The sequence below is a fragment of the Vidua chalybeata genome, chromosome 5, assembly GCF_026979565.1.
Source record: "Vidua chalybeata isolate OUT-0048 chromosome 5, bVidCha1 merged haplotype, whole genome shotgun sequence".
NCBI lineage: Eukaryota > Metazoa > Chordata > Aves > Passeriformes > Viduidae > Vidua > Vidua chalybeata.
In genome coordinates, this window is record NC_071534.1 from 30,665,924 (window position 1) to 30,693,214 (window position 27,291).

The 27,291-nt window shown below is 47.2% G+C and overlaps 2 protein-coding genes and 2 long non-coding RNA genes across 4 annotated transcripts; 2 read left to right on the forward strand and 2 right to left on the reverse strand.

Moving 5' to 3' along the window:
* Nucleotides 1-934: 934 nt before the first annotated feature.
* On the forward strand, nt 935-27,289 carry LOC128788939 (DNA repair protein RAD51 homolog A-like). The gene is given in 9 exon segments (XM_053944298.1): nt 935-979; nt 2,012-4,449; nt 23,755-23,892; nt 24,278-24,300; nt 24,302-24,393; nt 24,935-24,959; nt 24,961-25,024; nt 25,694-25,788; nt 26,634-27,289. Coding segments are annotated over 8 exon segments (603 nt in total). The 5' UTR covers nt 935-979; nt 2,012-4,380; the 3' UTR covers nt 26,731-27,289.
* Nucleotides 8,426-10,121, reverse strand: LOC128788937 (uncharacterized). Its single transcript, XM_053944293.1, has 2 exons — nt 9,810-10,121; nt 8,426-9,451 (listed from the first exon to the last, which is right to left on the reverse strand). Exons 1-2 carry the CDS (start codon nt 9,886-9,888, stop codon nt 8,628-8,630), a joined length of 903 nt encoding a protein of 300 aa, XP_053800268.1. The 5' UTR covers nt 9,889-10,121; the 3' UTR covers nt 8,426-8,627.
* Nucleotides 14,239-21,326, forward strand: LOC128788941 (uncharacterized). The gene is made up of 6 exons (XR_008431271.1): nt 14,239-14,613; nt 15,269-15,337; nt 15,627-15,724; nt 17,615-17,876; nt 18,015-18,295; nt 19,935-21,326. It is a non-coding gene; the product is annotated as an uncharacterized LOC128788941 (long non-coding RNA).
* Nucleotides 25,077-25,752, reverse strand: LOC128788942 (uncharacterized). Its single transcript, XR_008431272.1, has 2 exons — nt 25,664-25,752; nt 25,077-25,508 (listed from the first exon to the last, which is right to left on the reverse strand). It is a non-coding gene; the product is annotated as an uncharacterized LOC128788942 (long non-coding RNA).
* Nucleotides 27,290-27,291: the final 2 nt, after the last annotated feature.

The window sequence follows — 27,291 nt, forward strand, 5'->3', positions numbered from 1 at the left end:
GGGTGTGTGCATTGGCGCGGTCCCTCCTATTTCTTCCCACTTTTCTCCCCTCAGCACTGTCATTCCCGCGGTGTCCTCCAGTTCCCATCCTCCCAGGGCATTTCTTTTTCACCGCTTCTGTCCCGCTGCTGCCTCATTTCACTGCCACTGCCCGTAAATCTCTCTCGGCTTCTTGCCTGTGTCTCCTTCCTTTTCCCTGTCCTTCTCTCAGTTTTGTACAGCCTCCACGAGTGTAGTTTTGGTGATGTTTCTGCTCTCTTTTGCAGCACCTCATCTTTATTCCACATTCTCCCCATATCACTTTCTGCTTATGTTGTTTCTACACACACAGTTTTTCCTTACTTCTCTGGATACCTGAACACTCAAGGGCACGGTCCTGTTTGTTTTTTCCTTTATCTGCCCTCCTGATCTCCACTTCCCGACAATTCCTTGACAGTTCTTACAGCTAAAGAGAAGGTCTTTGGAGAGCATCCTTTGCTGAACCTGCCTGAGACAGCAAAGCCAGCTGCTATTACAGTTCTCACTGCATCCCTCTGTACACATAAGAAACAAAAAATATTTTATTATCCCATAGCTTTTAATCCTTAATGCTGTGTTCATTACATTACTTTAAGAATAGGTCACTCTGTTTCATTTTTCAGGGTACATGAAAATTTCTAAGAGGTTGCTCATTGGAATAAATTTCAAGAGGATAGTTTAATTATGTTATAGAAAATGTATAATCAAGACACTGATGTGCACCTGAAAAGCCCATTCAACAAAAAAAACCTACAGTATACAATCTGTGAAATAGACTGTGATAGAAAATTGACAATGTTTTCCTCTGGTTTTTTTCTTTTATTTTAATATTAAAAGAAAAGAATTATAGAGTAATCTCATTTTTCCTTTTCTTGCTGCCAATTAATAATACATTTCCTCTGCTTCAGTATACAAAGTCATTTCAAGAATGATATTGGAAGAAATCAATCCACCAACTCAGGTAACAAAAACTTTTGCATGGGAAAGTAATTTCTGCCTCTCTACATTCTCTGCATACTTCCCCTCAACTTGCTGTAAATTATTATTTTATAGAACTTAGAGCAATACAGAATCACAGATTGGTTGAGAGTGGCTTGTCCTTCAAGTGTCTGGAAATCCAGGATTAGTTGCTCCATACCTTTCCCATGGATCTAGGTGAGGCTGACTTCCTTTCTAAGTAAACTGGAAGCTCAGACCCATTAAGTGTAGGGATAATTACATATTTCTTAATTAGATGGTCACAAATTTCTCCTCTCACAGGATGCTGCCATTCTTTTTCAGCAAATGAGCTGGTTTGCAATAGTCGCTTTCATCCTCCTCACTTGATGTGCAATTATGCAACATATTATGTAGCCCTCAGACTGGATGCAGAATTATTCCTTCCCTTCTTTCTCCAGGATCCTGTGGAGATTAAACCCACCCCAGTGAATTTGAGTGCTGAGAACTGGCAAAAGCATCCCATAAGATTTCTGGATCCCACCAGTACAGTTTATTTGGTGATTTATGGATATTAATAACTTTTTCTATTTATAAGGTGTCTCTTCAGGGGCCTCAGGCTCTGCTGAAAAATCTGAGGGGAAAAACAGGAATATGAAGGTTTTACATGGTAGGGGATATGCAAGGTGCCTGCAGGTCTGGAGCAGGACACACTGATCCCATAAGGAAATGCAAAGACAGATTGAACTACCAGATTTTGTAATTACAAAATGTGGTGTTCATCAAAACATAAACATTTTGCAGATACAAATTAATTTCTGTAATTGTATTTGGTGAAAAACAAACAAACAAAAAAACCCTTCAATAAAGAAGAAAGGTTCTATTTCAACAATTGCAAAATGAACATTTTAACACAGCATTTCCAAATAATTTCATTTACTAAAATTTTTTCAAATAATATACAAATGTACAAATATTTGTATATATAATATATAAAATGTATATATCATATACTAATACAAAAATAATGCTGAATTATTTTTCTTTTCCTTTACAGTAAACAATATAGTGTGTAATATATATTACATTTTATATTGTCAAGAGCTGTTTCTCAAAGAACATCTTTAATATTGGAATGGAGGCCGTTTTACAAAATCTACTGAAGTTGTTTAAAGGTTGGGGTTTTTTTTTGAAGACTTTCATTAAGGGGGGAAACCCCAAACCTGACACTGACTTTAATGGGAAGTATTGTGTATTCTTTAATCTAAAAGGAATCCAAATGGCTTCTAGATTAAGTATCTGCAGGATCCAGCAGTCAAATGCAAAATACTGCTCCACCAAGCAGAAGGCTTCAGAGTAAGACGTCAGGGGCAGGTAAAGCAGAAAAAATATTTCCCATTGAAGCCGTGGGAGGCGATGTGGGACAAAGTAACAAAGTTACTTCAGAGGAACTGACAGTTACTGTCACTGTTCCTTGATTTCCATGTGGCTCTGCAAGCACCTCTCAGCCCTCTCTGAGAAACACCAAGGTGAGCCTGGGAAATAAAACTTCCAGTGGACAATTTATGAGAGAAGTCTGTGAACTGAGAGCAAGAAATTTAGGCGAAACAAATTAACAAAATACTTCAAAATGTGTCAAAGGATCCACCTGGGTATGTGAAGTGGGTGTATGGTGGTCTACATACATCTGCTCCATTGTGGGAAATGAAGAACAATTAATCCCAAAATAACCCAGAGCTTGGCATTAACCTGGGAATTGTTGGATTGAATTCACTCTACCACACAGAGGATGTGTTTCAAACTTGAGGAACTTAAATTCATAAGCAATTTTGGATCCTTCCAGATGGAAGGATTTAAAGGACTGACACAAGCATTTGTGTGTTGCAAAACACAGGAAAAATTTCTGAGCGAATTAATGCTGAGTACCTGGCTGGCTGTGATATATGAAAAACCTGATTCTGGGCCAGAGCTGAAAGATATGAAACTGGAAAAAAAGGTGATGATGATGATGGTGTTCCCTGCCTACTGCTTTGTGTCTCTGCTCGTGCCAAGGCTCCTGCTGTCATCTGAGGGGTTAAGGTGACGTAAGGCAAGTGCACAGGAGGCGGTGTTGTTCTAGCAGTGTAAGCTATAGCTGGAAGGACCTGACCAAGACAAGAATAAGATCTCCAGAGCACTGAGTTGTGTGGTGAGAGTCACACTGGCTGGCTCCTGGATCTTTGTTCATTTACCACTTTAAAGAGACTGGATGCCAGCCAGCTGCTGGCTCTGTGAGGAGGCGAAGGAACGGGATGAGTGTGTTTGCAAAGGGCTTTGCAAGTGGTAATTTACGGGACAGTCACAAACAAGCGTAGCACCTAAATTTCACCTCAGCAATCCCTTCCCCAGCCGCTCACACTGACCACAAAACACATCTTGAACAGCACAGAGAGCTCACGCAGAGCTGCACTGAACGTGTGCGTGCCTGCGCTGCAGAACAAAAAGGGGCACTGGAAGAGCCCCCGTCACCTCCCTGCCTGCTCGGAGCAGGCAGGGGTGAGCTGCGAGCAGCCAGCAGAGATCTGCGGGAGCCTTGCTCTGAGCTGGGGAGTGCAGACCAGAGCCCAGGCAGAAGCTCGGCGTGAGCAGCTCAGCTCAGCTCACCACCTTTCTCCCTCCAGCACCTCTCCTGGAAATGGCCTTTCCCTTGAATTTCACAATTCTTTCTTGAAGCCATTGCTGGGCTGTGCAATCCTTTCCGAAGTGACAATCTGTGCGTCACCGTGGGAGGCACGACGGCGGGAAGGCTCGGGGCCAGGACGGCATCGCAGTGGGGTCGGCTTCAGGCAGCCGAGAAGACACCTTTGTAAGGAGCAAGGGCCTTCATGGTACCACACCAAAGATGGCGGCCCAGACGGAAGTGGCTTCTGCCAGTACAAAAAGGATAAAGTCAAGTGATGCCACATCAAAGGTGGCATCTCACTCGGCAGTTACTTCCGCCAGTACCAAAGATGGCAGAAAAAAAAAAACCCCACAAACCCCGTGGTCACATGATGCCACACTAAATATGGTGGCTGATCAGAAAATAACTTCTGCCAGTACCCACTGGCAGTACCAGTACCACGAGCAGGAAGTCACGTGATGCCCCACCAAAGAGGGCGTCTTAACAAAAAGTGACTTCTGTCAGCACACAAGATGGCGGATTGCACAGGAAGTCACGTGATGCCACACCGAAGATAGCTGATCGGCACGAGCCTTATTTGACCTTCCAAAAATGGCGGTATTTTGCGCATGCACCTTGGGTAGGGGAGGAAATTGCGTCCTAGAAGGACCCCTCGCCTTTCAAAGACGTCTCTCCGATTGCCTGAAGCCGACCCCAACGCCGACGCCGAGGCCGCGCTTCCAGCGCGATTTTCCGCGGCGTTTCCCGGTGCGTGGTCATGGGCCATGGGAACAGGGGCCGTGGGCCAGTGGCGCCGGGAGCACCAGCAGGATGCAGCTGCTCTTTCGCAGGAGGTGAGAGGCGGTGGCCGGAGCTGGAGACAGGGTTTGCCAGGCAGGGCCAGCAGGGAGAATTCCCTGGGAGTGTTGGCTGGCCTCGGGCTGAGGAGGTGGGAGGTGTAGGGGGTGTTCATGTCCCCGGGAGCTGCTGAAATGACAGCTGGCAGCAGCTTCGTGTGTCTGTGTGTGTGTGTGGAACCAGCCATAAGCGCTGGGAGCCAGGTCTGAGCTGGGAAATGAACATCAGCAGCTGGAAACAAGCCACAAAAAATGGGTTAAAATGGGACGGACTTTTCCCAAGCATCTAAAAATAAAAATCCTTGTTGGTTTTGCTTTAGGAACTCAACACTGGAGTGACTCCCGAGGTGTTGGCATTTCTTTTAATGTAGTTTTGGTGAGGTGCTGCCTCCGTGCCTTTCCACAGCTGCTGTTGGCTCAGCAGGTGCCCCTGATTTCCCTGCGAGCTGCTGGTCTGTTCTCCCAGCCCAGTGGTACACTGGAGATGAAGCAATACGCGGAATAAATAAATAGACTCCATAACCTGGGGTAGTTATGAAGTGGGTATGTATGTCAGCGCCCGGCACAAGTGAGATAGCTCTCCAAACCTTGTGCCCCGAGCCTCAGTCTGACCCACGCTTTTATTCTCAAAGATGTTCCATATGCGATACATTGCACAACTTTTCAATGCATATTCAACCCCTGGCCCCGCCTGTCCTCGCCTCTCATGCTAAATAAGTCCACGCCCTTCTTGGCACGCGTGGTTTGCTGTGGTGGTCGTACGGGGGTCTCTCGGTGGTCTTGAGGCTGAAGATTGTGGTCTTCCTCATGATTGAACTTTTGAACTTTTCCTCTCTGCACATGCACTTTTGGTCCTTTGGTGCTTATCTGAGTACGTCTGTCAGTCTTGATAGGCTTGGAGACAGAGGAGCTTCTTTATCTGGGTTCTTTGCTTCTTCTGGTATTGTTCTTTATGCAAGAAGCTTCAGAAATTTGCATTTTCCTATGCCTTTTGTACCAGGCAGAGGTTTCTTAAGTAAAAGGTTAAAATTCAACACATAACTCTACAAGCTAAATTATAAATGCTTAATTCATTTTGTTAACTTAACTCTAAAAATCTCTGTTTCAGTCCCCCCTTTTCTTAAAATATAGTAAATTTTTTTACTACAGGGGTCTTGATTTAAATTCTAATCTACCATCATAACAGTTCTCTTTCAGTAAGATTCCATGAGTTCTAGAGAGTGAGGTCAGAATGGCCATGCGTTTTAACATCCTCCAATTCCACATGAGTGTTAAAATAGACATTATTAAACTTACAGTAACTAAAATTAATAGAATTATAATGGGGTGACATAAAGTGTTCATGATCCCAGTTGCAGTTGGTGACCATCCAAATAGTGCATCCCACCAGTTATGACATGTATCTTGTTTTACTCTTTGCAGGACTCTGTTTATTTCGGTTATGTCATGATGGACAGTTACTAGAGTTCTCTGCCCATTCTTTTGAATCTCTTCTACAATTTTGATTAGATCTTGATGTTTCATTAGTTGTTTTACTAGAGTTAAATTCATTCCAATGGGTGTGGGTAGTAATTGGTTGTACGTCGTGTAGTTTGATCTGATTAACTGGTGGGACACGACTTGTGCTGAGTACACCAAGTCACACCCGGTAACTTTAATAAAGTTGCAGATACAAAAATTGGAATGATTCTTGACAGCTAGGGGGACCTTGTTCTCATCAACTTCTATGACATCACGTACAGTCCTTAAACATACACAACCATCACCTATATACACTAGTACAGTTTGTTGTCTGGTGTCTGGGTGGATCTCAAAGTGGCATATGCCTTGGTCAATGTCAAGGCATATGTCTTGAGCACTAATCAGATTATTCTCACAGATGAATCCCTGTTGTTCTTGAGCGATGCAAGGCTCTAAGTTAACAGTTTGCCATTTCCCTTGGATTTTCCAAGCCCATACTCTATGTTCTGAGGGGTATAATACCGACTTCTCGTGACTTAACCCTAAGGCAACAATGGGGTGAATAGTGTGAACTGTGGCATTACGTATAGTGAGCACAAAGGCAGTAGCTGTGTTAGTGGTGGGATTATATGTAAAATTTACCATGGTCCACCAAGATTGGAAGTTTCTCTCAAAGTCTGCAGCACTGTCCCAGACAGCCTTTTGTACTTCAGTTAGAAACACTCCTTCACTCCCTTCTCTTATGATTAATGTGGCTGTTGACTGTATCTATAATTGCGTTTGGATACAGCTAAGGGCTAAAGATATGTTATCCTGTGCCCCCTTTAATGCATCTACTAGTAAGCTATGCTCTTGATCTTCAATTTCTCTCCATCTTGGCATCACTCTTGAGACTTGCCACTGACTATTTCCCAATGCTAATAGAGATGATTGTAAAGGCTGTTTTAATTTTATCAGATCGCTAGTGGCTACTGCTAATTTGTTCATTAATATTTCGGAGTCGATCCCATTCAGAACCCCTAACCCGGTCCCTAACATCCCGGTTAGATCCCTTCGCATTCTGTCTTTGAAGTGTACTTGTTTTTGCAGCCATTTTGCCCATCCCTCAAAGAATGACCTCAGGAAGGGAGAGCAGGCTGGCTGAACTGTTGAGATATTAGTTTGCATCAATAGTTCGACACGTTTAAGGGACCATTCTGGGTTAAATAACAGTTTTTGCTTACCCATATTTCTAATAACATATGGGCCAATTTCATAAACCTTAGGTTCAAGCTTAAATGGCATATTTTGGGTTTGTGTTTGCGTGCTGGGTGGGGTTGTAACGGGCTTGGCTATAGCGCTTATCATAAATTTGAAAGACAGCCCAATAGTGTCGCGGGTCCAGAGGCAAACTACATCAACAGTTTGTCTTAATGTGAAGTTGTACCAACAGTCTAATTCATTTGGACGATTGCAAATCTTCTGGCGCTTATTCACACTGATTTGGGTTGCTTTTCTATAGGTGGTCCCGCTAACCACTCGATACCCTATCTTAATTACTTCCCCTATGGTCCCTTGAAGTGACCACAATTTCTGTTTCTGCCACTCCTGCTTTTTATATATTCGGTTACTGCGCATGACCAGAGTTGTTAGATTTAAACCTTTTAAATCGGAAGATTTCCCCATGGATCCGGTGTATTGAGTAAAGGCTTGGGACCAAGGCCATTCAGCATTGTTCTGGCTAGGAGTACTTTCTAAACTTTGGATTACAATTATGATTGTAAGCAACACTTTAGCAAAAATCCCCACCCACCCTGATACATTCATTTTGTCCGGGTAAGTTTTAGTTTCAATTCACTGTCACCCGGTGTTATTCTCCAAGTGGCTTCTGGAGCTTTCTTAACACGGCTGTGGTGGATCCAAGCGTTTTGCTCTTTAATCTTGATTGCAGTGAAGGTAGTAAGCAGCACTTGGTACGGTCCTTCCCATTCTGGTTCCAGGGCTTTCTCTGTAAGAGACTTAATATATACATGTTCTCTAGGTTGTATGTCATGTACCGGTGCATCAAGTCCTGTACCTCGGGTTCCGGCTACATATTTTTCAATTGCTCTGAGTTGTTGATTTAGAGCAATCATATAACAGGTTAGTGATACGTCTTGGGTGGACGTCCCTTTCTGCACCCCATATGGTCTCCCATAAAGCAATTCAAAGGGACTCAGCTTTTCTTTAGTCCTGGGTTTGGTTCGGATTCACAGTAGTGCTAATGGGAGGGATTGAGGCCATGGCAAATTAGCCTCTTGTCCCAATCGTACAATTTGTTGCTTGATCAAATGATTCATTTTCTCTACCTGACCACTTGATTGTGGGTTATATGGGGTGTGAAGTTCCCAGTCTATACCCAAATATTGGCTAACTTGTTGCACCAATTTTGCAATAAAATGTGGTCCTCTATCTGAGGAGATTGTGGTCGGGACTCCAAAGCGTGGTATGATTTCTTGTACTAATACCTTAGTTACTTCCCGAGCTTTGGAAGTCCTGGTGGGGAATGCTTCTGGCCATCCTGAAAAGGTATCTGTTAGCACCAGTAAAAACTTATACCCCCCTTTTCTTGGTAATTCTGTGAAATCAATCTGCCATTGCTGCCCCGGCCCATGACCCTTCCCAATCTGGCCAAGTTTTGGTTTGGGAGTATTTTTGGGCTTGGTCTGGAGGCAAAGGTCACATTGTCGAGTCACTTAGGTAATAGTTGCTCGTAAATGTCTAGCTATGATCCTTTCACTTAGATATTTATATAGAGCATCAATACCCCAATGGGTTTTCTGGTGTTCTTCCCTTATTAGGGACCATAATAAATTGGAGGGTATAACTAATTTTCCTTCTATGGTGGCCCATCCCTCTTGGTTATAGTCTCCTTTTTGCTCATAGATGAATTTTTTTTCTAGTTTGTTGTATCTTGGCTTACCTTCAGGGGAAATTTGCCCGTCTGGAATCAGGGCTGCCTCAGTTATTACCTCAATTCTTGATGCTTCTTTTGCTTCCCTATCCGCCAGCTCATTTCCTTCTTCCAATTCTGAGTTTATCTTCTGATGTGCCTTAATGTGCATGATCGCTACTTTCTCTGGCAACTGGACTGCTTCTAGAAGTTGCAGCACTTCTGATGCATGTTTAATATTTTTCCCTTGAGAGTTCAGCAGTCCTCTCTCTTTCCAAATGGCTCCGTGAGCATGCACTACTCCAATTGCATACTTTGAGTCCGTGTATATGTTTATTTCTTTCCCTCTTGCCAATTCTAGGGCCCGAGTTAGAGCAATTATCTCGGCCTTCTGCGCAGAGGTATTTGTTGGCAGGGGCCCAGATTCTATTACTTCCTTGCACGTCGTAATTGCATACCCGGTGTGCTGTTTTCCACTGATGATATAACTGCTTCCATCAGTAAACCAGACTTCTGCATTCTCGAGAGGGGTGTCCTTCAAGTCAGGGTGGCTGGAGTAGGTGGCTTCGATGGTCTCCAGGCAGTCATGTTCCACTGGTTCCCCTTGGTTTCTACTGAGGAAGGAGGCTGGATTGACAGTGTTAGTCACTACTATCTCTACATCATCTTGCTCCACTATGATAGCTTGGTATCTCAGGAACCGTTGTGGGGAAAGCCAATGCCCACCTTTTACCTCCAGCACTGCAGACACTGTGTGAGACACTAGCACAGTCATTTTCTGGCCTAGGGTGAATTTGCGTGCCTCTTGGATGTTCAGTACGACTGCTGCAACAGCTCTGAGGCACCCAGGCCACCCTTTAGCTGCTGTATCCAATTGCTTAGAGAAATAAGCCACTGCTCTCCGATATGGGCTGAGGTCCTGTGCTAGTATTCCTAAGGCAATTCCTTGCTTCTCATGGGAGAATAAAAGGAAAGGCTTACTCACATCCGGCAATCCCAGGGCTGGAGCTGACATGAGGGCTTTTTTCAGCTGGTTGAAAGCTTGCGTAGCTTCCTTTGTCCATTGGATGTTCCTGCTTTCAGTTGCAATCAGTTCATATAAGGGCTTAACAAACAGTCCAAAGTTATAGATCCATAACCTGCACCACCCTGTCATCTCCAGAAAAGTTCGTAGTTCCTTTACAGTCTGAGGTTTTGGGGTCTGGCATATTGCCTCCTTCCGGCTTTGGCCCAAGGTACGTTGTCCAGCACTGACCTCGTAACCCAGATAAGTTACTTTCTGTTTTACTACCTGGGCTTTTTTCTTTGATACTCGGTACTCTTGGAGCCCCAAAAAGTTCAAGAGGCTTACCGTCCAGGCCATGCATGCTTCCCTTGTCCGTGTGGCTATCAGGATGCCATCTACGTACTGTAGCAACTTCCCTTCCTCTGGAGGGGCTTCTCAGGTCTCTTAATTCTTTTGCAAGTTGTTCTCCAAACAAAGTGGGTGAGTTTTTGAATCCTTGTGGGAGTCTGGTCTATGTCAGTTGAGTTCTTCGCCCGCTCTTAGGATTTTCCCATTCAAATGCAAAAAATTTCTGTCTGGCTTCGTGGATAGGAAGGCAAAAGAAGGCATCTTTTAAATCTAAAACGGTAAACCAAGTTAGCTCGGGTGTTAAGCAAGTTAATAACGTGTAGGGATTGGCCACCACAGGATACAGATCTTCAGTTACCTTGTTTACGGCTTGCAGATCCTGTACTAACCGGTATGACCCATCAGGTTTGCGAACTGGTAGGATAGGGGTATTAAAATCAGATTGACATTCTTTTAATAATCCAAGACGCAAGAAGTTCTCAATTACTGGGCTAATCCCTTCCCTATTCTCCCTCCTCAAGGGATACTGTTTAACCCTGACAGGTTGCTTTCCCTCTTTTAGCCTAATCTGTATAGGGGGAGCGTTTTTTGCTTTCCCTGGTACATCAGAGGCCCATACCCCAGGAAATACCTGATTCATTATCTCTTCATCAATTTCAGTTTCTCTCATAACTTCACTGGTGGTTAATATCAAACTCAATACTTCTACATACTTTTGATCATTTACCTCCAGAGTCATCTCCCCATTTTTAAATGTAATAGTTGCTTGTAATTGTCCCAGCAAATCTCTGCCCAAAAGTGGCTCAGGGGAATTGGGCATATATAGAAATGTGTGAATCCCCCACTGCTTCCCCAGTTTATATTTCAGTGGCTTAAAGAAAAATGCCTTTTCAGTTTGGCCAGTCGCCCCTGTAACTATAGCATAATCATCCCCTATGGGCATCAAAGCTGTATTTAGAACTGAGTACGTTGCCCCAGTATCGACTAGGAATTTTACTTCTTTTTCCATTTCCCCTCAGCTTCAGATTTACAACCAGAGGGTCTGCTGGGGTAGTCTCTTCCGGTCCCCTCTAATCCTCTTGCACATGGGCAACCACCCCCCTCCTTTGATTCCCTTGACCATTCTGTTTCCATTCTGGACAGTCCTTCTTCCAATGGCCCTGTCTCCTACAGTTTGCACATTGATTTCTGCCTAATTGAGGAGGGCCTTGCTTGGATGGCCCCTGCCTGCTTTCACGCTTTTCCCTCCGCTCCTCCTGCACTATTGTTATCAAGTTTTTCATCCCTCGTTTATACCCTTCTTCCCTGTTGCTGAAGACCCTCCAAGCCTCCCCCAGTAGAGTTTCTAAATTCCGTGCATCTCCTTCTCGGATTTTTTGGAGTTTGCGCCTAATGTCTCCCGTGGACTGTCCCAAAAATAGATTAATTAGTTGTTGTATCCCCACTTCAGATGCAGGGTCCAGTGGTGTATAGCGTCGCATTGCGTTTCTCAGACGGTCTAGGAATTCTGTGGGGGATTCCGAGGGTCCCTGTTTAATAGCATATAAGGCTGACCAATTTATCGTTTTAGGCATTGCTCTTTCTACTCCCAATATAATCCACTCCTGATACTTATTTAGCTTCTGTCTTTCTTCTGGTTGGTTCGGATTCCAGCCTGGGTCCTGAAGTGGAAAATGTTCCCTTAGGTCCACTTGTTGTTGTCTAAAGTGGTCTGCCACTAGATCTTCTGCAGTTTTTAAAACCAACTGTTTTTCTGTTTCAGTGAATGCATCTAATAACAACTGAATATCACCCCAGTCTGGGTTATGCTGCTTCATAATGTATCGTAGACGTCTAGCAGTGTTTACTGGGTCATTTCAGTAATCTCCTGCAACCCTTTCCCACGCTTCTAAGTCAAGGGTGGAGAAGGGCACCTTAACTAATATCTTTTCCCCACCTGGTATTACTGTTTCCCGTAGAGGGGCCTGTAATATTTGCCCTCTAGTTCGAGATGCAATTGGGCTGCTTGGAGGGGTTAGAGCGGGTGCCTTCTCCGAAGGAGGAGAGGGAGTAGGAGTAGAAGTAGTAGCAGGAAAAGGCGGAATAGGTGGAATGGGAGGTGCAGGTGGGATAGGTAGAATAGGTGGAATGGGAGGTGCAGGTGGGGTAGGTGGTGCCGATGTCCTTCCCAAGTCCCCACCCCTCCTCCCCTGCTCTCCCAAGTGAGGGCTAAATAGGTTGCCTAGATCTTGTTCTTGTTCCTCTAGTGCTGTGCGATAGATTTTATCTGTTCTGGTGCACCTCTGTCTTATGCTACAGGCTGAGCAGCACCGTTTAAGTTCTCCCATTTTGCTTCTGTTTTCTTTCTCAAGGGCCAGAATGAGGGGGTCGGAGGGGGCCTTGATGCCGCAGTTTCTTTGCCAATCAGGATTATTTCGGAGGGAGAAGAACATATCACAATAAGAAACCTCCTCCCATTTCCCTTCCCTCCGCAGAAATAACATTAGCTGTAATAAGGTATTATATTCCAATGTTCCTGTAGGAGGCCATCTGGCCCCCTCCTCTAGGCGACCAATGGGAGCAATATTTGATTAAATTTTTTTTATTTTCTACGCCCCTTTTTCCTGCTATTTCCTTCCAGTGTGCTAAGACACACCCTAGTGGGCTGGCCTTGGGTACTTCTTTACTCTGTTTTGCTCCCATTATGTCTTTTGGAGCAAACTTAAGTTATTCAATTCTGAGTGTTCAAATATGAGCCACAGATAAAAGGAAAAGAAAAACCCTTTTCTTTTTTTTAGTTATGATAATTATCAAATTAAAATATTAATAGTCAAATGAATGATAACCACCAATTGTTGTTAATTTGTTGTTTGCCCAGTCCCACATAAATTTACGAACCCTAAGGGTTCAATCCAAACCACTAGGGAGGAAAAAGGAGAAAAACAATTCCTTGGTTTTTTCCTTTTAATACTAAGGCTGTGCCACCCCTTTATCCTTTCCAATCTTCTTTAAACACGTCCCAGGTTTCAAGGACTAGGTGGCTTTTCCCACAGATCAAATTCACTATTTCACACCTTGCTTGTTCAACCCCTGGGCTATAGTATCTCGGTAATTCAGGAGCACATGCAGGACATGTGGATCTCCTTCTATATGAAATACAATAACACCTCTTCTGATACTTCAAGCATCGGAGGAGAACCCAAGCTGTGTGCCAGTCTGGCTTCTAGCAAAAGGTTGTCAATCCACACATGAACCCCACCTGAAGGGGTTCCTAAGCACCCGTTCCAACTGGCGGTTATTCCCAGTCAAAGGCTAGATAGCAACTTGTTGAACTTTGGTATATCCCTCCCAAGAATACTCTGTCTCTCCCTCCGTCCTCCCGCTCTATGACTACCCAGTCCCCTGATGGATGAAGAGACTGACTTGGTTCAAGCTGAAACCACCTGTCTGGGAGGCCGGGCTCTCTCGGCCCGGGCTTGGAGTTCTGCAGCCACTGTGGGCTGATCGCCTCTCACTTGTAACAAGAACTAAACAGCAAACCCTGTAATGCAAAGGACCTCCCAATAACAGCTTTTAACACTAAAGGGCAGTGCTATCGCACAACAAACACTTAACTCTTAGCCCAGCCGGGTTCGCTGGCTACTTTTGCAAGCCCTTTACCAACTAGCGATGCTTGTAAGCGGTGCTTGTAACTCCCAGCTTGTACCACGCTCCCACTAGCTGCACTATCAGCTAGCGGTGTTCAAAGCAGCTCCTCAAACCGCGGCTTGTGCCCGCGCGCCCGCTGCGCTATCAGCTAGGCTGCGCCTAAAGCACTTTGCAAGCCCCGACTTAAGCCTCACGGCGCGCTCCCCCCTCTCGCTAGAGACAGCCCGTGCCACGCATGCGCCCCACCCGCTCCAAGGTAGAGTGGCTGCTAGCCGCCCTGCGCATGCTCACCACCCGCTCTATCAGGTAGTGTGGCTGAGCTGCCCCGCGCTTGCGCACTACCCGCTCTATCAGGTAGTGTGGGCCGAGAGGGCCCTGCGCATGCGCTCTTTAGCACCGCCGCGCCGCGTCTCTGTATCTTAGCAACGCCGCACCGCACTCTGCCGTTCACTCACACATACACACACACACGCCCAAGCACGCACGTCCGGACGTAACAGACACACCACACACTGAAATCGCGATTTCGCCCTCCCCGAGCCGCGCTATCACCTGGGGAGGTCCTCCCGCCGCCGGCCTCTCCCCCGGTGGCGCTCTGCTTGCAAGCCCCTGGGCAAACCTGCGCGCAAAAACGTCTTTTTGCGACTTATCAGTGCCAACCTTAAGAAAAGAAATTAATACATACCGCTTTCATCCGCTTATCGACGGGCCGTGGTCTGCTCCCCGCAGTATACAGCCGAGGCGCAGAGTCCCACCGGGAAAAAGCCCCGCGGCGCCTGAGGGTGTCTGCTCCCAACCGGACCCACGGGTGAGCAGAGCAGTCCCTTCGTGGTCGCCAACTGAAGCGATACGCGGAATAAATAAATAGACTCCACAACCTGGGGTGGTTATGAAGTGGGTATGTATGTCAGCGCCCGGCACAAGTGAGATAGTTCTCCAAAACTTGTGCCCCGAGCCTCAGTCTGACCCACGCTTTTATTCTCAAAGATGTTCCATATGCGATACATTGCACAACTTTTCCATGTATATTCAACCCCTGGCCCCGCCTGTCCTCGCCTCTCATGCTAAATAAGTCCACGCCCTTCTTGGCACGCGTGGTTTGCTGTGGTGGTCGTACGGGGGTCTCTCGGTGGTCTTGAGGCTGAATATTGTGGTCTTCCTCATGATTGAACTTTTGAACTTTTCCTCTCTGCACATGCGCTTTTGGTCCTTTGGTGCTTATCTGAGTACGTCTGTCAGTCTTGATAGGCTTGGAGACAGAGGAGCTTCTTTATCTGGGTTCTTTGCTTCTTCTGGTATTGTTCTTTATGCAAGAAGCTTCAGAAATTTGCATTTTCCTATGCCTTTTGTACCAGGCAGAAGTTTCTTAAGTAAAAGGTTAAAATTCAATACATAACTCTACAAGCTAAATTATAAATGCTTAATTCATTTTGTTAACTTAACTCTAAAAATCTCTGTTTCAGAGACAGCTCATGGTGTTCCCGAGGAGGATTTCTGCCTGCAGGGACAGTTCTGGTGCCACTGGGGCCGTGGTGAGAAGGGAGGGCTGGCAGTGACAGGCTTCGGATGCTCTTGTGAAAAACGCCAATCACTTGTTTTAAAATTTTAAAAGTTTAATAGTAATAAAATAGTTATAAAAATAGAGTAATAAGAATTTAGACAGAGTTAGGACAATAAAGGACAATAAAAAGCAAAGAATTACGGATGTCTTGATGCTTTCCTCTTGAAAGCATGGCTTGCTAACAAAGGATTAACCCTTAAAAGCAGTAGCCTGTTGCATATTCATGTATCTTATACATGATGCATAAATTCTTTTCAAAGGGTGTTCTCTGGTTATCATCAACTTCTTCCCCTTAATCCTGGTGTCTCCTTAAAGATGGAGAGGAGGTGGAAGGATGTTTGTCTTTTCTGATAAGGAGGTAGTAACTCCTAATTGTCTTGTTGCTGTTATCTCTGTGCGAAGATTTTCTTGATTATCTCATCCCTTTCTTGAGCTAGTTAAAAAAAATCTTACATTGCATAGTTTCTATTATAACATTATGTTATAACCTAAAACTATATCCACCACACTACTTAAAAAGGATTGATACAGTACTACAAAATAACTTTCCAACATAACACATATAGTATTCCATTTAATATTTGCAAAGAGCCAATCATTTAATATGCATTTTCACACTCTTCCTGTGGCACACACATTCCTTCCTCCCAGGCAGGCTCTGGGCTTGGATTCCTCGGCTGGCACTTGCCAGGCACTGGAAGGGCCTTGGTTGTGCAGGGAACAGAACATTCAAGGGAAAAGCAAAACTGGGGATGTTCTGGCTTCAGAAAGAGACTGCAGATCCTTTTGGAAGGGACAGTGAACTTTTCCAACTATGCCAAAACGAGCCAGTGGGATGTGAAGGTGTGGGACAGTCTGGAAGGCTCCTTGTGCCCAAAGGATCATGGCAAGTGCAGCGCTGGAAAAGTCTGAAGTAAATCTTGGAGTGCCTTTTGTTGGCTTGTTGAACTTGGCAGAGATGCTGAGCGTGAAATTGCAGGGAAGCTGCCCTTGCTGTGGTGGCTGGAGGGAGAAGCAGGGGCAGCTCTTTGCTGGCTGCTTCTTGTCCACCTTCCCCTCAGTCCCCTGGAGCACCAGGTCACCACACCACCTTTGCTTTTCCAAGGCTTTTTTTTGCAGAAGGGTTTCTGAATGTGGTCGTGGGTTTTGCTGCAGCTGGATTTTATTTCTGCTTCAGGCAGTGTCTCATTGTAGGGTCTGTGATTTACCAGTTCCCCTGCCAGGTTCACTGCAGTAGAAGCAGGCACATGAAGCCCAGAGCCTGGACTGGGACGCCCCAGGCCCCTGCCAAGCACAGGGGTCACTGCTTGGTGTTGATTCTCCAGTCCTGTCTGCTCAGGCCTTGTTCTGACCTGCTCAGCCATAAATGCCATTGCAGGAGCAGCAGAACATCCCATAACTCCTGTGGATCACTTGTTGCACTGACTTTGTGCTGCAGCCTGCGTCGTGGGGCCTGAATTGCCTCCAGGCAGCCAGGATTGTTCCCAAATGCCATCCCCTAATTTGATAAGGTTGTGTTCCCCCAAACCCAGATGCTGTTTCAGTGGTGCTGTGTGCTTCTCTTGCCTTTGCCTGCTGTGAGCAGTGAAGTCAGACTCAGTGTTTTTTTTGTGGGATTTCTGTGTGTGAGAAAAGTCCTTGTCAATTCCCCTCTGGAATGGCTGCATCCCTGGATTGTGACTAACTCAGCTCTTCTCCTGCAGCAGTTCTCTGCTGCTCTCAGGAGAGGATGGAGCTGAGGGCCCTGAGCAAAAATAATCCATCAAAGGCAGAGCAGTGCTCACAGACTGGCTCTGTTCCTGTGACTGAGGAGCAGAAACAAAGAAAACAGGCTCTGTTTCTTTGCTCTCTCCACCTGAGTCCTCACAACTTCCCCCATGTGCTCCATGTCTCTGAGCAGCATTCCTGGGCAGCTGCCACCCCCATCTTTACAAATAAAGGACAAAGGTGCAGAGGGGTCTTTAGGAAGTGCCAATCCCTGACTGTGTCTCCCTGTGCTTGCTGTAGTTCTCCTGCCTGGAGAGACCTTCCATGGCCTGCGGTTTGTCTAGGAAAGTGATCTTATTAAATTTATCAAAAACTGATGTTCATAGACACTCAATTTCTGATGGGAAACATCATTTTACTTTTGCCTTTTCCAAGTTTTTTCCAGGTGCTGCAGAGGATGAGCATCTGTGTGCTCAGACAGTGAGCCAGAAGACTGTGACTGCCACAGGGGACTTCATTTTCTTTTTCTCCTCTCTTTTAGGACAGGAAAAATCACTGAAGTTGCCCCAGCAATGCTAAAAGCTTTGGTGTTTGAGTAGCCAAACCCAACAGCTTCTGCCCCTGCTCCTGCCTGTGCTGTGGGGTCAGTCAGAAGGACACAGGGTTCCTCTTCTCCTCTCTGCTGGGTTTAACTTCCTACAGCTCACTGAGGCTGGGAATTGTATCCAGAGCTTTTTGAGGCTCCTGGTGCTCGGGGCTGTGGTGTTTGGTGTGCAGAAAGCATCCCAGGCTGTCTACCTCAGGTGTGGATGTGCATTTCCACAGTTCCTCGGAGTGGGAAAAGGCCAAGAGGGTGCTGGGAAGGGCTTTCTCTCAGGCCTGAGCATCCTCAAAACACCTCAGGGATGTTTTTAAAATGTTTGTTGTCTTTTGCTTCCCAGCCCAGGGCACAGCTGGAGAAAAGGTGGAGAGTGGCAAGCAGGAGTCCCACATTTGGATCCACCCTTGGATTCCAGTTCCTCCTGGTGGGTCTGTGCTGCCCAAAGCAGAGAGGAAGGAGATGTTGGAGTTCCTGTTTGTTCACTTGCTGAGCTTGGAAGAGACTCTTGAGTGTGAAATTCCAGGGAAGCTGTGCTTGCTGTAGTGAGTGGAGAGAGAAGCAGTGGCAGCTGTTTGCTGTGTGCTGGTTTTCGACCTTGGCTTCGGTTCCCTGGCACTCCAGGTAATCCCACACCACTTTGCTTTTCCAATGCTTTGCTGAAGGGTTTCTGAATGTGGCACTAAGTTCTTCTGTGCTCCCCATTTATATGGAGGCTCCCTTTCAGGAAACATGTCAGTGTCTGGATGGATTCAAAAGTCCCCCTGCCAGGTTAATTGCAGGAAAAAAAGGGGAAGGAAACCCAGAGCCTGGACTGGGATGCTCCAGGCCCCTGCCAAGCACAGGGGTCACTGCTTGGTGTTGATTCTCCAGTCCTGTCTGCTCAGACCTTGTTCTGACCTGCTCAGCCATAAATGGCATTGCAGGAGCAGCAGAACATGCCACAGCTCCTGTGGATCACTTGTTGCACTGACTTTGTGCTGCAGCCTGAGCTGTGGGGCCTGAATGTTAGGTTTGAATTAATGCAAATTTCCCAGGATTGTGTGTTTGGAGTTGTGCTTTAGGGATGGCAAGGTCTGGATTTGGATTTATGGGCACCAAGCGTTCCTTGTGTCAGCTTTAGGTCTGGATTGGTGGGAATTGTTGGAGGAAAGAGAAGGGAATTGAAATGCACAGATCCATTCCTGGAGAAATGACCAGGATGGGAGAAAAGAGGGTGTGGGACTGCTGGGAGCTCCTGGAGAGAGGGAAGGGATCCAAGGATTGGAAGCCAAAGCTGTGGAACAAAGCCTGAAAGGGGGCAGGGGAAAGAGGGAAAGAATGCCTGCTCCAGGAATCCAGCAGGGACCAGGAGAGGATCATTTTCCATCCACCAGCTCTTGGTGAAATCCTAATAATGAAGGTCAGAGGAAATTATTTGTTTGCTATTAGGTTTGGAATGAAGGGTGCTGTTTTAGAGGGGACTATTCACCTGTTAAAATTCTGTTGGATAAAGGAAAAGAGGGAGGAAGCAGCTGGGGAATGAACAGGTGGATTTTTGGTGGATTCAGGGGAACATTGGCAAGGGACTCTTAGGTAAAGTACACATCACGGGTATCACCAGGAAAAGCCCCAGCTGCCCTTCTTTCCAAGCTCTGACATTCCAGAGGGTAGCCAGTGGTTAGCACACCCATTTCTATATTCCTTAGATGCCCAGTGCTTTGTTGGGAAGAGATAATATTAGGAAATTAACAAATCCAGGGATGTAACTCCTGATAAAAAAGCTCTGGAGGCCCAGGTTTTGATATTCACGGTAAGGTTTTAATGATAGGGTGGAAAGATTCAGATTTGCTGGGGTTCCTGTGTTTACTTCAAGCTGCTTCTCCTTGTGAGACCTGGGAATAAGATTTCCCAGTTCCAGTGGCCCAAATAGGAAATGCACCAACTCCATAGTGTGGGGATTCTGGATATGTTTCCTGAGTTTGGCCTGGAAAGAGAAAGGAAACACAGTTTAACCCCACCCTGAGTGTGTCTCCTCTTTTCTGTCACACGGGGGGAGTGTTGCAGACTGATGAGAAGAGTTTGTGGTGTAGGGCATAGGAATCATTCCTTTTTATTTTGTGTCCATTTCTAATTCCTGATGAATTTCAGGAGGGGTGGAATCCCCTCTCTGTTAAATCAGTGCCTTTGAAGGTGATTTGAACAGACACACAAATCTTGCCTTATTTTGGAAGTCCTAGTGAGGAAGGGCCAGGTGGGTTATTGTTGTTTCTGCCTCTTGCAGGGTTGAGAATCCCACTGGTTCCACGAATGAAAACAACAGGATTGGTGTTTTGAGGGGCCCTTGGCAAATTGCTGACAAGGAAAAGTCCCCACCAAGGTCTTGTCTGTGGCACCTGGAGCTGCCCGGGCCACTGAAAGGCTCCAAATCTGCTGGTGTTTGAGGTGAGCTGTGGCAGAATGGAAGAGCAAACACTTGGGATTAATTTCCTGCCAGAAATGCGTTTCGGCAGCAGCAATCAGCGGAGATGTAGTGAGAAACTGTTCTGGTTTGAAAGCAAAACCAGTGAGAGACTCCAAGTCAGAAATACAATTTATTGGGAAAAGGGGAAAAAAAAAGACAAAAATACATGCAATGATATAAAAGGAAAACCACTGACAAAGTCAGAATACAACCTGACACCCCTTTGGTCAGCGTGCTGGTAGTAGTCCAAATTGGAGTGGCTGCAGTCCTCCTCGAGTGACAGATCTGGTTGCTGTGTCTTCTCGGAAACCTGTGGAAAGGCTGCCTTTCTGTCTAGAAATCCCTGGATTTATCCAGGTGGGAATGCCTAGCTTCTCCCCCTGGGCAGAGCATCTCACAATGGGCTGATGTTATTCTGAGTCATGAAGTGTGTCCTTAATCACCTGTTAAACAGAACTGGCTCCTGGAGAGTGTTATCTCTGAGTCATGTGGCAAGACATTGATGGGCCTATTAACAGGAGATAAGGAAAACTGTCCAGATGCAACTGCTACTCGGATGGTAATAGGAAACATCTTGGTGCTCAGTCTTGGACAGAAACCTCTCCAGTTTGTGCTTCCATGCAGCTCCTCCTCCTGCCCTGGGCTCCTGGCACTGCTGCTATGAGAGACAGGCTCCCTGCTCCCACTGAAATGCAAAGCAATGGAAATGCCAGAGATGAAACATTAGTGTGGAGTGGGAAGTGGGAAGCAGCTGCTGGCAGCAGGTTGACCCAGTGAACGGGCACTTCTCAGGGACTCGGCAGCCACGTGGGGAGGAACGTGGCAGGGCTTCACCACGGAGTCCCAGCTCTGCTCCACCCTCAATCATGGGCTCTTGTCAGATCAGCTGCTCCTTCTGATCCTAAGCAGGCACAAATTATCCCTTTTTGCTTCTCAAGGAAAAGGCTAAGCTTGGTGTCCTGCATTAGGGTTGTTTACAACCTCTGGAGTTTCCTTATTAATGACTGCCCAGGAAGGATCTTGTGGGATGTGTTCGCTGGACAAGTTTGGTCACAACTGACAGAATTCCTGCTGGCTCCTTCACCTCCTGGTCCCTCGTGTTTCACTGAGCAGAGCTGGCAGTGTTATGAACAGTTTCCAGGTGTTCCCCAGAGACGCGGGCAGGGCTTTCCTAGTTCCCATGGCAACACTAAAAGAAAACTACTAACTCTAGCCAAGTACCGATATTGAAATGCTAATTAGCCAATTGCTCTGTTTGTTTTCTCTAAACTACCTGGCCTCCCACCCCTCCACGCTGCCATTCTGGGACTAACATGCAAATAAAAACCCCTTAGGATCATGGGAGTATTTTTAGGAGATAAAAATGAATATAAATCAAAAACTGAACACAATAGAGGAGTCTAGATAAATGCCCTAGCTGAGGAAGAGGGAAACACATCCCCTGACTGGCTTTTAACCGTCGCCATCACCTAGAAGGAACATACTATATTAGGCTCTGAGAAGCAGGGAGATAGAGACAGGGAGCCCTGGTGCTGCCACCACGGAAGGAGCGGGGACAGCTGTTGTTCTGGACTTCAGCAACAGACTCTGCACACCACGCCTCCTCATCCTCGGGCCCCCGGTGTGCCACAAGGAAAGGAGAAAGGACAGCTGCTGCTCGGGACTCCAGTGACTGACTCTGCACGCTGCCTTCCTTCCGGCTGCCTGGGAAAGCTACAACCGCGGGGGCGAGCTCTGCGTCGAGCCCCCTGCCCAGCTGATTTTTTTTAATAAAGAGCTGAACATTAATAAAGGCATAAGCCCTGTTCATTTCAGGCAGGACTGGGAATATCTTTGTGGTCGTGCTTTTCATCCTCTCCACAATCCAGAGGCTCTGGCAGGGGAAAAAGAGAGGAGCCAGGAATATTAGGGCAATGAGGAACTTCAGCTGCTGTCAAGCAGATATTTCCCAGGCCTGGATCTGAAAAGACCCAGGTGTTGCAACCCTCTGGCTGCTCTGTCCCATCCTGGACTGGATGTTTCTAGTTTTGGTTTAACAGCTTGTCCCAGGAAACCTGCACAAGCCTGACACAAGGTGTCCTGGTTTCTGAAGAACCTGGAATTCACTCACACCTTTGTCCCTTGGCAGTGTTTTCTGTTCTAATTTCCCTCTGAACACTTGCTGCTGGGATACACTGGGAAAAGCCCTGTCCCTGCATGTGATGGAAACTCCTGTGTCTCACTAAGAGGTTCAAAGCCCATTTGGTTTCCTGGAAGCAGTCGATGAACTCGGCCTCGCTCAGGGTCCTGCTCAGAGGGTCAGTGATGCTGTCAGGAGGAGGGGCAGAGAAGGACACGTTGGTGAGAGCATCCCCCTTGGGAAGGTTCCATCCCCCTGCCGTGCAGAAGGCACAGCAGAAATGGGTGTTGAGACAAAACTGCTGAAAATGAGGGGCTCAGGGAAAGGCAGGGATCCGTGGGATGGTAGCTCCCAGCTTGGGTGTTTGTTCTGGGTTGTGAGGGCACCTCGGGACACCCCAAGGAGCAGGAGGCCATTGGAGCTGCTGATTAAATCCTGCGGGAGCACAGCAGCTGCCTGCCAGCCCCATGTCCATCCCCTGCCTGCTCTCAGCTGCAGACAGGGCTGAGCCACGAGGAGCAGCCAGCAGAGTCCTGCCAGCCCCGGCTCCGGGTGCCCAGCTCCTGGGCCCTTGATGGAGCTACGTAGAGGAGCTGAAGAACCAGAGGTCAGGTGGGATTAGATGAACTCTGTTCTCCCTGCAAACCTCCAGCTCTCCATGGGAGCCTTCCATCTCCCAGAGGTTCCAGTTTAACCCAATGGCAGTGAAGAAAGAAGGAAGAAGCCCTGGAATTCTGCAGGGTGGGTGTTTAGGCAGCCCTGGGCACAAATCAGCATTTTTCTACAATCGTGTGCAGTCCCTACTGCAGGCGCTTGCAGTAGGTGCTAAATCCCCATCATCCTCCCAAAAACCCAGCCCCGAGGCACCTCCCGGCTTCCAGCAGCCGCACACACAGTGGGGGGGATATTCCAGCGGGAGCAATCGCTGGGGCGGGCCGTGGTGCAAAGCAAAGTCTGTCAGCTCAGGGCAGGGGCTCAGAAAGGGCCGGCACAGCCCCAGGGATCTGCGAGGGGGAGAGCTGGGGAGGCAGCTGTGGCGAAGGACCCTGACAAGTCCAGGGCCTGAGGGGCAGGAACAGGAGGCTGGAATTGGGCACCGTGAGGGGACCCTGGGCGGGGAACGCGGGGAGCTCCAGACCGTGGGAGGGGGAACCCGGCAGGGCCTGCCAGAGCTGGAGCTGTGCAATGCCGGAATGGTTTGGGGTGGAAGGGACCTTAAAAGCTCGTCCTGCTCCACTCCTGCCATGGGCAGGGACACCTTCCCCTTTCCCAGCTTGCTCCAAGCCCCGTCCAGCCTGGGCACTGCCAGGGATCCAGGGGCAGCCACAGCTTCTCTGGGCACCCTGTGCCAGGGCCTCAGCATCCTCCCAGGGAAGTATTCCCTCATAATAGCCAACCTAAACTTTTTTCTTCAAAACATGATGAGTCTGCAAACTTCTTAGCTTACTTGTGTTCTGTCAGAACAAACCCCAAAACAATCCAAAATACCAACACATGTTGCTTTTCCTCCCTCCCTGCGAGCTTTGTGGCACAAATTCCAGTGATGGGAAGAATCTGGAAGCAGCTGGATTTCACACAGTGGAGGTTGTGGCTTTTGCACCAGAGAAGGAGCTGCTGAACATTAAAGGCATCAGTGAAACCAAAGCTCACAAAATCCCTGTAAGGATGTTCTGGAACTTTAGTCCAAGATATTCCACAGGTTTATTTCTGCTGGCTGAAAGCATTGTGGGAAATTTGGAAGGTCTCCAAAGGGCAGTAAAGGTGATTGGAGGTGTCACATGACTTGTGATGGGAAAAGGTAAAATGCACCCAGCACAGGATTGAGCTGAAGGGGAGGATATTTCCATAAAACACACAAAACGGATATTGGAGCTTTTCTTGGAGCAGAATTTCAGCTCTATGCAGAGATACTAACTCGTGCAAGGTCTGTGAAATGTGCATGGAATGATACAGGCACCTCTCCACAAGGCAGGAAATATTAATTACTGGGGGTTAATGAATGGCATGATCTCTCCTGGCACTGCTCACTTGGGTTTTCCCTCAGGCTGAGGCAGCCAAACTGGCTCCCAGGATTTCACTACAGCACAGAATTTCACCTGCAGTGGTCAGAAATCATCCATATCACCACTGGCTCCAAAGAGCTGGAAAAGTTGCTTCAAGGTCAACATTTTATTATTTCTCTTTCCTGCTTAAGCTCAGTTAGTGTGTGGGGTTTTCCCATGAGTTCGATCTTTGCATGGAACCATGTAGGACAAGTCTTGGTTGGATGAAAAACCTCTAGAACTGCTCCTGAATAATTGCTTTTATTTTAAAAGTTGCAGAAATACTTTTTCACCCTTTTAGTCATGATGCAAGACTCAGAGCTGTCCATTTTTGGATGTTTCTGGTTTATTGAAGTCTGATGTGTTTAGGGAAAACAAAACCAGGCATCACCATCTCCCCATTCCTCTAGTAATCCAAAAATGAAAACAAGTAATTTCATCTCCTCAGCATCTTCAGAAACACACCTGGACTTTATCCACAGCATGAACAAATCTCAGGGTGAAAAGCAGTTTTCCCTCTTAGTTTTGAAACTTTCAGCCAAGTTGAGTGTTTGAGTCTCTATACATGTAATAATTTATATGTGGGATAGATGCATACATAGATATGTTTGTAACATGTGACCTTTTAATTTTTATTATTATTATCATTTTCTCTTCAGGAAAAATAGAAACAGGATCCATAACAGTTATTTGGGGAATTCCATAGTGGGAAGACACAGCAGTGTCCCAGCCTGGCAGTCACTGGTCAGGTGGGTGGTTCACCTCATTGCAATCCAATATTCAGACACCACAGCCTTGGGCTATTTGCTAATTTGGGCACCTCCCTTGACTTTCTAAGTGTTTATTACTGTCTAGAGGTTGCCATTCCCTAAAATATTAGAGGCTTGGACTTAGTTTGATCATTTCGTTGACTCCCTAAACTGCCCAGCTCAAAGCTGAGCACCGGTCCTCTTGTGTAGAATCCTGGAATGGTTTGTGTGGGAAGGGACCTTAAGGCCCATTGAGTTCCATGAGCAGGGACACCTTCCATTAGCCCCAGTTGCTCCAAGCCCCATCCAGCCTGGTCTTGGGCACTGCCAGGGATCCAGGGGCAGCCACAGCTTCTCTGGGCACCCTGTGCCAGGGCCTCAGCACCCTCCCAGGGAAGAATTTCTTCCCAAGATGCCATCTATCCCTGCCCTGTGTCAGTGGGAAGCCATTTCCTGTTGTCCTGGCATTCCAGGGTGACTGGTACTGCAAAGGGAAGGAGTCAGAGATGGGGACCAGGAATGTTTCCTCTTGCTTTTCCCAGCTAAAAAGGACTTTCATCACAATAGCTTGGGATATTATTTGTTATATGACCTCAGTGAGGGCATGTGGCCATATCTGCTGTATTTATGGATACTTACTCCCTGTTCAATCCTTTTCTTCTCCTTTAGTTACCCATAGACTGTGGGGGCAGTGAAGGAAAAGCCACATCCATGGACACAGAGGGGACCTTCCATCCAGAGCAGCTCCTGGCCATGGCTGAAAGGTCAGTGAGTGGAAGATGGGAGTAGATGAACTCACAGTTCAGCTGGAAAATGTTTTCCACAGGTCCTGGAGGTTGATCTGGCAGGTGTTCCCTTTGGAAAGCTCTGGTGTTCCTCTCCCGTCTCTGCCACTCTCTCCCTACAGCTCTCGTGTCATTGTCCCTCGGCACGAGGTGATTTCCCTCTCTTGCTGCTGGAAGGGACTGGGAGCTTCCCAAGCAGCTGGGGACAGGACTGGCTGGATCCTGTCAGCTCTTTCTGAAGAGAATTGGATCGAATCCTGCTGGCCTCTCCCACAGCAAGGACTGCTCCTGTGTTCCCTGTCACCAGGGAATGTTTGGCAGCCAAGCGAGGGAGAGGAAGGGAAATGATGCTTGCAGCAGGCACAGGTGTGTCTGTGCTGGCAGGTTCAGGGTGTCGTTGGAATCATGGAATCCTTCAGGTTGGAGGAGCCCTCTGAGATCACAGTGCCCAACCATTCCCCAGCACTGCTGAGGCCACCACTGTCCCATGTCCCCAAGTGCCACATCCACACGGCTTTAAATCTCTCCAGGGATGGGGCCTCCACCAGTGCCCTAAGCAGCTGTGCCAGGGCTGGACAGCCTTTCCACTGTGAGACTTCCCAATATCCAGCCTAAACCTCCCCTGGGATCACATCAGGCCATTTCCTCTTACCCATTTCAAATGGTTCCAATCATTCCCTTCTCTTTTCATCACTTCGGGTTGCATTTTTCCCCTCTGTTTTTATCTCTACTGGGGATGTGAGTTTTTCCTTCCAGTCTTTAGGCAAAGCTCCTGGCTAACTCCAGGAGCTCCAAGGTTCATCCCTTTTTTCCTGATTTTGCAGGAATGGCCTCTGGCATCAATGCCCTGGACAAGGTGGCCTCTGCCGGGGCTTTACCAGCGACCGCCAGGCCCAGCTGCTGGGTCAGGCTGGAGACTGAAAACTCCTTTTCTCCCCCTGGATCTCCAGTCCGTGTCCCAGAGAGGCTCCTTTCCTGCTGGCACCGCAGGAACGCTCCCAAGGCAGCGGGCGGAGGGACCCGTGCGGCTCAGCGTGGGAACCGCCGGGACGCGCCGAGCAGAGCCGGAGCTGTGGGAAGAGATCTCCCTCTGGGCTGCAGGCACAGGGCAGGGCCGGGAGCTTCCTGGGCAGCGTTCCCACAGCATTTCCCTGCCAGTCTCCCTGGATCCCGCCCTGGACACGGTGCAGACAATCTCGGTGGCCACAGCTGGGAGCTCGGTGAATTGGAAGCAAAGCTGAAGGGTTTGTCCACCAAGAGAGGTGGTGATCTGTAGAGCAAAGTAGAGTGGTATTCCACATGGGGAATTTGGGATTTGGGATGGTCCCAATCCATACTCCATAATCTTTCTGTTAATTTTCTTTTGGATGCTGCAGCCTGCTGGGCTGAGGGAGCTGCTCCTTTCTGTTTCTATTTAATTTTCTGTATTTCATTAATTCTCTGTGGAAATCTGCTTTTAATAAAAAGGCCCAGGAGGATATT